The 10,774-nt window shown below is 56.0% G+C and overlaps 1 protein-coding gene across 2 annotated transcripts; it reads left to right on the top strand.

Moving 5' to 3' along the window:
- Positions 1–2,432: 2,432 nt before the first annotated feature.
- On the top strand, positions 2,433–9,793 carry TNNC2 (troponin C2, fast skeletal type). Of its 2 annotated transcripts, none has more exons than XM_083508662.1 (6): positions 2,433–2,850; positions 4,241–4,292; positions 5,479–5,622; positions 5,720–5,834; positions 8,575–8,711; positions 9,506–9,793. In XM_083508662.1, exons 1-6 carry the CDS (start codon positions 2,848–2,850, stop codon positions 9,535–9,537), a joined length of 483 nt encoding a protein of 160 aa, XP_083364788.1. In that variant the 5' UTR covers positions 2,433–2,847; the 3' UTR covers positions 9,538–9,793. The 2 variants fall into 2 exon arrangements, with proteins under 2 accessions (XP_083364788.1, XP_083364789.1); XM_083508663.1 differs by having other exon boundaries at positions 2,728–2,859.
- Positions 9,794–10,774: the final 981 nt, after the last annotated feature.

Consider the following 10,774-nt stretch of genomic DNA (forward strand, 5'->3'; position numbering starts at 1 on the left):
CCAGACAGGTAGCCATTCCCGAAAGAACAAACCCAGATGAAGACAAAAGGGGGGATTGACTTGGCTGAGAAATGTTGTTGTTTTGTCTTCCACCTCTTTGTGACCCCCTGGACCAGAGCATGCCAGGCCCTCCTGTCTTCCACTGCCTCCTGCAGTTTGGTCAAACTCATGCTGGTAGCTTCGAGAACACTGTCCCACCATCTTGCCCTCTGTCGTCCCCTTCTCCTTGTGCCCTCCATCTTTCCCAACATCAGGGTCTTTTCCAGGGAGTCTTCTCTTCTCATGAGGGGGCCAAAGTCTTGGAGCCTCAGCTTCAGGACCTGTCCTTCCAGTGAGCACTCAGGGCTGATTTCCTTCAGATTGAGTAGGTTTGATCTTCTTGCAGTCCATGGGACTCTCAAGAGTCTCCTCCAGCACCAGAATTCAAAAGCATCCATTCTTCGGTGATCAGCCTTCTTTATGGTCCAGCTCTCACTTCCATACATCACTACTGGGAAAACCATAGCTTTAACTATACAGACCTTTGTCGGCAAGGAAATGTAAATGTCTCTATTGTTTCACTTGATGGGTGTTTGGTGGAGGGCAAGGGGAACCATGGGGCGGGGTCCAGGATGCTCAGATTCCTGCCACCAGACTTCCCCTTTCACGATGTAACCGTGATGTATGAGTGATGTAGTCGGGGGGGGGGGTGTAACATGGGGATGAGCAGCTAATAAAAGTTTGAGGTCTCTTTTGTTCTGGGCTTCCATCTTGTTTCACCTGGTGGCAGGTGGGAGTCCTGTCGCAACAGTCTTCCATAAAGACCAAGCCTACTGGCTGCTGTTTTGCTCTGGTATTCCTGGCTGGTGTCCTTGTTTTTTGTCCAAGGGAGCCCTCAGATTTCTCAGAAGGTGGTGGTGGGCCCTCCAGCCTAGAATCATAGAACTGTAGAGCTAGAAGGGTCCCGAGGGTCATCTAGCCCAACCCCCTGAGATTCAGGAACCAAGCCTTCACTTGAGGCTTTTAAGCAGAGGTGGGATGGCCATCCACCAGGCATTCTTTAGCAGTGACCCCTGCATTGCAGAGGGTCAGGCTGGATGATCCTTGGAGCCCCTTCCGACTCTACTATTCTATGCCCTTCCAGAGAGGCTTTCGGTCGTCCCAGGTGCCTTCGAGGCGGAGGAGAGGATGGTAAACTTTCCTCCTGTGAATTTTCTTAAGCAAACTTTCCGGAGGAGCCACATGGGGAAGCTGCCAGTGCTTTGACACTTGAGCCCCCTGCAATGTGAGGGCCTGTTCTGGGGCACATGGCAGGAGCTGGGGGGGCAGGGGCGGGAGGGAGGTGGAATTTCCAGAACACAAGGCCTGACAGTCCTGAAAACTTTTTAAACGCCTTTCCAAGAAGCCAACAAGCGAATCCCCTCTGGTGCCAGAACCCTGCAACTCTGCCAGGTTCCTTTGTTGTGCCTTCAATCTGGCAATCTGGTGAGGGTTCAAGGTGTATTGGAGGGGGGAGACTAGACCCCCCCCCGCCACTTCTCTGCCTTATTTAGGAAGCTGCTCTGCTGGCCTCCTCAGCAGCTTTCCTTAGGAATGTCTATTAATAGGGGAAGCGGACGGGGCAGCCAGCTGCTCCCTTCCGTCAGGAGAGGACCGTTCCACAACATGGGTCTCTGGCAACGTCAGAGAAGTTTATAACATGATGCACAGCCTGGAGAAATGGGGCGGAGGAAAGCTTTTCTCCTTCTCTCCCATGAAGCTGAATGTTGGGCAGGTGAAAGGAAGGGCTTCTTCATGCAGGACGGAAATTAAACTGTGGAACTCCCTCCTGCAGGAGGCAGTGGGGACCACCAAGCTGGATGGCTTTAAGAGAGGATCCCTATTGCTGGAAGCCACAGGAGGGGAGAGGGCTCTTGGGCTTGGATCCTGCTTGCTGGTTTCCCATAATAGCCACCCGTAACTGGATGCTGGACTCGGTGGGCCTCTGGCTCCTCTGATGTTCTGATGTGTCTTGTGACTTTCCATGGACTGAGGCTGGGAAGTTTCGGAAGGAGAGAGAAAGGGTCCAGCAGATTCCTTGCTCTCCGGCCTTCGCCCTGTCCTATTTCACACACGACTTCCCTCAGAGCCGTGGCGGAAACTGGATCCCTTTATAAACAGCAGGGGGGCCTCCACTGCTTGGGTGCCCAGCAGCTTAGCAAAAGAAGAAGGGTGCCCCCAGCCCTCAGCCTCGGCAGACCTGGGAGGGGTGGGAGGGGAGCCCCACTCCCAGAACAGGCCATTCCTCCCCTCGGATGGGCCAGGAGGATACTCAAGAGAACAGGCTGTGTTTCAAGACTTCCCAGCCCTCAATATATGGGATGCTTGTGTCTGGAGAAGGAGGACGACACCCACGGCTTTGTCCCTGCTATTTTTAACCCCCTGCTGGCCTGGGGCAGGTGCGCTCAGCGGACGGGCATGTACAGTCTGTGGGCAGCCTGCCTCCAGCTCCTTATCCTTCTCTCGGGGAGGTGTTGGGTTTCTCCCCCCAGGGCACCCAGACCCTCCCCGCCTCCTCCACCTCCTCCTCTTGCCTCCCCTGCTGCTGAGGACGGACGCAGCCAGGAGTGGCTTGGCTAAATTTGGCTAAAATGCCCTGCTGGCCAATGAGCAGGCAGGGAGGGAGGCGATTGGCTCTCCAGAGACCCGCCTCCCGGCAGCGTCCAATGCCGAGGGCCTGGGCAGGGCCCCGCCCAGCGGGCAGAGTACAAATGGCCCTGCCAGGAGCCGCGGACAAGCTGTCTTCCGTCGTCCGCCGGGGAGTGGAGTGGAGCGGACGCGCCGGGTCTCTTTCTCTCTGTGGGTTGCTGTGGGGTCTTTCCTGCCAACATGGTAAGCATGGTAAGACATGGGCACGTGTGCCCATTTTTGACGGCGGCGCCCAGGACGGTGGGAGACACATCTCCTCCCGGGATGCCGGACCGGGCCGCGGATCGTGCGCAGGTGGTGAGATGGACTGGTTGTTCGCGCGTCCGATGGGACAGGCCGGCGCCGGGGCCCAGGACCAGCACAGACCGTGGCGGGAGACGTGGCCAGGACACAAGCACGGCTCCCGGCGGAGCTGCCCTGTGTGGGGCCGAAGGGCAGGAGTGGCCCTTTGGCTGAGGCTGCAAGGGAGACTGGGGGGGGGGCAGGGCGGGGGCAAGGCAAAAGGCTGGGGGCAGAGATGTGGTCTTCTTTTTTACTGCCCCCATGGAGAGGGAGGGCGGAGAGGTCAACTGTGGCTCGGGGTGTTGGGGGGCGGTTTTTGCTGCAAGAGAGTTGGGGGCAAATACGGAATCTGCTTGGATCTGGGCGGGTGGTGGGCTGCCCTGGGGGGCACTGCACCCCTCGCAAAGTCTGGCCAAGGACACGAAGGATGGAGCCGGATGGCCATGGAGAAAGCCAAGCCGCCGGTCATGAGAACCGGCCGGGAACCCTGCCTGCCCGCCGGCCGCTGAGCTGCAAGACCCGCCTCGAAGGAGTAACCCAATCCGCCAGCCGACAGGTGCTGGAGCAGCTGGCTGGCGGCCTGCTGAGCACCCTAGAAGGAGGCAGCCGGCGGGCGCTGCTAAGAATAGCATCCGGCGGTCAAGGAGCACCATCCTCTCCTCTGGCCAGCCACCGGGAGGTCCCTCTCTCAGGACCTGAGGCTGCTGCACAACTTGGGGCCAAAGCTGGCTGCCTCTGCCAGGGGGCACTGGGACCTTGGCACTGCAAGCGGCCTTCCATGGGGCTGCTCAAGGAGCAACTGCCTTTGTGGAGATGTGCCGCCCAGCCTCTCGAGAGCAAGGGATGCTCTTACGGAATCGGAAGGGACCCCCCAGGGTCATCTACTCCAACCCCACTGCAATGCAGGAGCCACAACGGGAACCCCAGCGCTCCTCCTGTCCCCTGCTGCGAGCGCCTGGCACTAGCAACCCCGGCCGCAGAGGGTTGGGTGCCCTGAATCCCCTTCTGCTGTGCCACCTGCAGAATGCCAGGCGGAGCAAGCCAAGGCCAAGGTTGGGTTGGCGCACCAGTGGCTGGCAGTCACCTTCCTGGTGATGCCCAGAGAAGGGGCTTATTTGTGGGCTGGGGAAAGAAAGTATCGGGAGAGAAGCAAACACCTGAGGAGGAGTTGGCAGCAGCGGCAATGGCAGAGTGGACTGCAGGTAGCCAGGAGTGGGGAGGGCATCCCTGGGCATGGCCCTGGCTGGGCCGGACTCTGCTCCCTTGGTGACTTCCTCCCCTTGCCTTGCAGACGGACCAGCAGGCGGAAGCCCGGTCCTTCCTCACTGAGGAAATGATCGCGGGTGAGTTGAGGGGCATCCTGGGCGGCACGGGCACCCTGACTCGGCCGAGGGGCAAAGTGGCTGTGTTGGATGTGGGCCAACCAGGGAGGGAGGAAGGCGGGGTAACCACAAAACGTCATAAACTAGTACTTTATTTGCTGGCACCCTGAGAGATAGTGTGGTATAGTGGTTAGCGCGTTGGACGAGGACCTGGAAGAGACCTGGTACAGCTCCCTACGCAGCCATGAAGCTCCCTGGGTGTGGCCTTGGGCCACTGCCTCCCGGATTGACCTGCCTCACAGGGATAAAAGTGGGAGGCAAAGCCATTTATACCCTCTTGAGCTCTTTGGAGGGGGGAAAAAAAGGTTGGATATATATGTAAGACTAGTAAGAATTAATAACCCTGCCCAGCCATTCCACAAGTGGCTGTGGAGGCTCAGAGGATTAACAGATCCTATGTTGGGTGGGGGAGGGGGGGAGGCACCCTCTCTTCTAGCACCCAAAATATTGCCAAGCCCCTCCAAAATTGCAACCAAGCAAGCGCCTTCCTCCCATTTGGGTTGCTCCTGAATCTCCAGCTGCACACACAGAAGGGGAACGCCTGGAATCGGGGAGGTCCAGGGCGGAGAGGCGGTTGCTGCTGCCCCCTGCAGTTCTGACCTTGTGCTTAGCAGTTTGCCCCACCCCCCAGACCTCCCCTGGCCAAGGACTCCCTGCTGGCTCTGCCTGTGGGTTGTGTGAGGTTTGAAGCATTATCACTTGGGGAGGGGCTGCTCTTCTCCTTTCCATTCTCTGCCTGAGCAGAGCAGGGATTGTGTCCATGCATGCATGGGGGGGGGGTGTTTGTTGTTTTGGGGTCCTCCCCCACCAAAGGAGCTGATCCCACCTGCAGAAGCTCCATGAGATTTCCCATAGAATGCCACCTTTCGGCTAAAAAGCAGAGGGGTCTGCGTTGTGGGCAGATGGTTTTTCTATGATCCTTTTTAGCCCGTTGGCAAGCCCATTCCCTCCTCCTTTAGAAAGAATGAAAACAGTTAGAATTGTAGTCAGAAGGGACCCCTAGTGGTCATCCAGCCCAACCCCCTGCCACTCGGAGCTTGCAGGATCTGGGAAACCTCCGAGCTGACTTGGATGTTGGCCCAAACCATGCTCTGGTTCCTGCCAGTCTCCCCCCCTAACCCCCCCCGCTCTCTCTCCCCCCCTGCAGAGTTCAAAGCCGCCTTTGACATGTTTGACGCGGACGGTGGCGGCGACATCAGCACCAAGGAGTTGGGCACCGTCATGAGGATGCTGGGGCAGACGCCCACCAAAGAGGAGCTGGACGCCATCATAGAGGAGGTGGATGAGGATGGTGAGGAGGGGCTGCATCGGGGGGGGGGTGAGGGGAGGCTGAGAGGGGGGGCCGGAGGGGGCAGCCCTCACCCTTCTCCCGGGGACCCTCCCTGCAGGCAGCGGAACCATCGACTTCGAGGAATTCTTGGTCATGATGGTGCGCCAGATGAAAGAGGATGCCAAGGGAAAAAGCGAGGAGGAGCTGGCCGAGTGCTTCCGCATCTTTGACAGGTGAGGCCGAGATGGGGGGGGCGGCAGAAGCCCCTCCTGCCTGGAGAAGGGCCTGAACAGCTGGAGCAATGTTCAGGCCACACACAGAGATACTTATGCTCTGCCAAGACTCCCATTCAAAGCTCCTTATGGAAGCTGGACTGGCATTGAGTCACAGAACTACAGAACTGGACGGGACCCCCAAAGGTCCTCTAGTCTAACCCCCTGCAGTGCAGGAATCGCAGCTAAGGCATCCCTGGCAGGTGAACACCCGACCTCTGCACAAAAGCCTCCAGCGAAGGAGAGTCCACTCCACCATCAAATGACCCTTATTGTCAAAACAAATGTGGTGTGGTATAGTGGTTAGTGTCGGATGAGGACCTGTGGGACCAGGGTTCAAATCCTCCCCGGCTCCGCTGTAAAGCTCCCTGGGTGTGACCTTGAGCCCGTCGCTGCCTCTCAGCCTGACCTACCTCACAGGGTTGTTGTGGGACGAAGAGCAGAACAACGTAGGCCACCTGGAGCTCCTTGGAGGAGAAAGGTGGACTACAGATGCAGTCAGTATAGAAGTTCTGTCTGTGGGACTCTGGGTCTGTTGATGTGGATTAGACTAGGAGAGTTCCCTGGGTCAGGATTGCAAACCAGGAAGGGGTGGGCCACCCTTTGTTGTCCTCGCCTGCATTTAGATAAAGGAGAATATTACCTCCTCCAACCATCCAAGCTGGGGCACCACAGAGCTGAGATTTCCCCACCTGCAGCTCCTCCCAAAGCTGGCTTTCGCACCCAGAGCCCAAACAGAGAGTGAGTTGCAGTTGTCATAGAATCCTAGAGTTGGAAGAGACCACAAGGGCCATCGAGTCCAACCCCCTGCCAAGCAGGAAACACCATCAGAGCACTCCTGACATATGGTTGTCAAGCCTCTGCTTAAAGACCTCCAAAGGAGGAGACTCCACCACACTCCTTGGCAGCAAATTCCACTGTCAAACAGCTCTTACTGTCAGGAAGTTCTTCCTCATGTTTAGGTGGAATCTTCTTTCTTGTAGTTTGGATCCATTGCTCCGTGTCCGCTTCTCTGGAGCAGCAGAAAACAACCTTTCTCCCTCCTCTATGTGACATCCTTTTATAGCTGCCTCTTCTCCTGTTACCTGGAGGCTAATTCTGTCCGGTCTCCTTTTTCACCTCCCGGCAAACACTGGCAGCTTTTGAGGAAGGAGGAGCCTGACTAGTTGAATGCCGGGCACAAAGGATAGGGGCTCCTCCTGCCCCTGCAAAGGCAGAGGACTTGGCTGAGCTAAGTGTGAAAGGCGCAGAAGGGGCCCCCCGGAACGTCAGGGGACCCAGCGATCCTGGCTGGCCAGACACCATCTCCCTTCACTGCTTGGTCCCTGCCCAGCTGGTGCCAGGCTTGGAGGGGAAGGAAGAGTTGGGGGTCACCAACCCTGGGGTGCTTGTGTGGAATCAGAAGGCCACATGCAGTCTCGTCCTGGCACGCCAGTGGGGAGCCTTCCCTCACCACCAGTCTGCCACAGGCCAGCCATCCAAAACACACACGTTGGTTCCATCCAGAGGAGTGGGGCAGGGGGCACCTGCCCGGTTCCACCCCAACATGCCAGTTGTGCAGCCAACAAACCAATGGACAAGACAGAGACTCAGTGGGTGACTGGCTCTCCAATCTGGGCACTGGTGGGGCATCTTGTTCTAGACAGGGTGGCACTGCCCTCAAAGGAGCAGGAGCGTAGCTTGGGGGTGCTCCTTGAATCGCCTTTGGCAGGTGGCCTCTGCACCACTGTGCCACCCTTGGCCACTCCTGGAGAGACAGCTTGGCTCCAGCGATCTTTGCTCTGCTACTTCAGGGCCAGCTCTTGCGATGCTCTCGGCAGGAGACTTCCTGGCAGGGAGAATATCTGAGAACAATTGCACCCATTGCTTCTTGTCTTCTGGGCCCGTTTTAGGGCGTCAAGGCTGAAGGAACACCTCTTCCCACACCAAGCTGGCTGCATTTTGAGATCTGCAGGAGGTGCTCTGCTAGGGAGTTTCTTTCTTTTTTAAAAAATAACTTTTATTAATTTTAACATATAAGTTATAATACATACCACAAAACTTCACCACTTATAGTCTTTTTTTGGACTTCCATCAGCACCTCTGATGATCCACCGTTTTGACCACCTCTTATGCATTTTTTAAATTCATATTGCCTTCAATGATCTTAATTAACCATCCTCCCCTTTATCCATTTGTGCAATAGTTCCAATAATTCACCTCACAAAACTTCTTGCAAACCTACAAACATAGTCTGATCATCACAATTACTTTTCAAATGGTCTGCAAATTTACACCAGTCTTCTGTGAATTTCTGGTCCCGCCGATTTCGAATCCTTCCTGTTAGTTTATCTAGTTCTGCATAGTCCGTTAATTTCATCCTCCATTCTTCTTCTTCCGTCCCTGGCAAGAAACACCTAGGGACTGTTTCTTGCCTTTCAAAGTACTTCTCTGGTCTTCCCAACTTTAAGAATTGGAGAGCAGAGAAGCCATAACCCCCCTTAGGAGAAGAGAACGCTTGCTCACAGAAACCACATCCCCACAGCTGTTCCCATAGAGTTGGAAGGGACCCAGCAGGTCACCTGCCCCCGTTCCAGCCCCTCGATAGCCTTCTTAAACTGGGAGGCCCACACCTGGCTCTGATCAGACTGCAGTGATGGGTTTAGATCAGGAGGTCAGGGCTGCCTCCTTCAACACTTCTCCTCCCCCCTCCCCAAAACAGGAATGGCGATGGCTTCCTGGACGCAGAGGAGCTGATCGAGATCTTCCGGATATCCGGAGAGTCTGTCACTGACGAAGAGATCGAGGAGCTCATGAAGGACGGCGACAAAAACAACGATGGCCGGATCGACTTTGACGGTGAGTGGGTCAGCCAGCCTTTCTTTGGAGCTGGAGAGGGTGGGGGTGTCCGGCCAGCTCTGTGACCCTTCCACCAGCCCCACAGGCTCCCTGCCCCACTGGGCAGGGCCTTCAAGGCACACACAGCCTCCTCGCTCAAGCAGAATATGAATCTTATATACAAACAAGGAAATCCCTGCTGGTGAGCCTTGCTGACCTCCCGGAAAAGCAAAGATTGGACCTTTTTCTGTTAGGCAAAGATCGTAAGATGACCCGAATGGTCGCCAGATTCTGTGTACAGATCTGTAGGCGCAGACTCCCCCCCCAACTCAAACTACCGGTAGTTCGTTAAGAAAATCCCCAAACTCGGTTCCATGGGTGACTCTGGGTCATCTCTCTGCGGTAGTTTTAAGTGTCTATACACCTGTCACATTTATAAATTTATTGTTGTACATTGCTTTAAATGTTTGCTTTCCTTCTGGGATTGTACCCTCAAGTGTGTTTTATAAGCTGGTCCCTGACCGTAATAAATCATCTATCTATCTAAACAAGTACGGTAAATCAATTCCCAGCTTCGATGGAAATGCGCTTCCCTCTTCCTTCCTGGGCTTTGGCAGCTGTTGATTCTGGGCTCTTGGCAACCTGGCCAGAATCTTTCATGGGGGGGGGGGGGGGTTTAGAGTCACAGCCAGCCCCGATCTGGGTGAGGATGCTGCCCCCTTGAGATCCTGCCGCTCAGGACTGTGGTGTGTGGAGTCCGTGCTCCTTGGCCCCTCTTGCCTCGGGACTGACCCGTCTTCCGTCTCCCCCCGCAGAGTTCCTGAAGATGATGGAGGGTGTGCAGTAAAGCAACTCAATACATTCCTGCAAAGCTGGGGGCCGCTGCCAGCCGCCAAGCCGGCCCCCTCTTGCCTCTGCTCCAGCCGCCAGGCCTCGCCTCGCCTTTTGAGCTGCCCCCACCCCTCCAGTCCTGTTCCGGCCTGCTGCTCCAACACAGCTTAGAGACTCGTTTTGGCTCCGCTTTGGGGGTGCCCACCGACCCCCCAAGCCTGTGATGCTCTGTTTATAGCACTCAACACATCAATAAAGAGCAAAGGACTGGAGCTGAGCATCGTCTGCAGTGGGGACCTGACCCAGAGGGGTGGGGAGGGGGGAGGTTGATGGGAGCAGATGGCGGGGGCCTCCATGTGTCGGTGGACCACGAATCCCACCCCCACCACCCCACATTGCATGGGTTGGGCTAGATGGCCCTTGGGGTCCCTTTCAAACTCTACAACCCCATTTTCCTGAGCCCTGACCTCTGGGCCAGGCTGGCTCCTGGCAATGAGGGGAACTGGAGTCCAGCAACCTGGAGGGGGCCACAGAACCCTCTCCCCTCTGGCCCAAATGAGTGGCTTGTAAATCAGGCAACCAGAGATGGGAGGGGTGGAGTCATACAGAGATCTTTTCCTGGGGCAGCTGCACACCGTGGGGGGCCACTTCTGCAAGAGAGTCAGTCCGTTTGTATGGAAGACAGATCAAGGTTCACTTCTCAATGGCTGCTTGCAGATTTTAAACTGCGTCACTCCACTCCACCGTAAATCTCAGGCAAACATCCACAGTTCTTTGGCCCCAAAGACCCCAGGCAGGCAGAGGAGGTCTCAGCTGAAGGCTCAAAGAAGGCGAGAGAGAAAGGCCAGTTTGCTTCAGAAAAGCAACTGGAGCGACATTCAGGACCAACAACAGGACAGACCTTCACTGGAGGCTTTTAGACAGCGGTTGTTGTAGCCACCGGCCAGGGATTCATTACAGGGGGTTAGGGCTAGAGGAGGCATCCCCAAACTCGGCCCTCCAGATGTTTTGGGACTACAACTCCCATCATCCCTAGCTAGCAGGACCAGTGAAAATAAAAAAATTCCTTCCAGTAGCACCTCAAAGACCAACTAAGTTAGTTCTTGGTATGAGCTTTCGTGTGCATGCACACTTCTTCAGATACACTGAAACAGAAGTTGCCAGATCCTTCTATATAGTGAGAAGGTGGGGAGGGGTAGCAGGACCAGTGGTCAGGGATGATGGGAGTTGTAGTCCAACAACATCTGGGGACC

Source organism: Podarcis liolepis (genome assembly GCF_965112155.1).
Source record: "Podarcis liolepis genome assembly, chromosome: 6".
NCBI classification, from domain to species: Eukaryota; Metazoa; Chordata; class Lepidosauria; order Squamata; family Lacertidae; genus Podarcis; species Podarcis liolepis.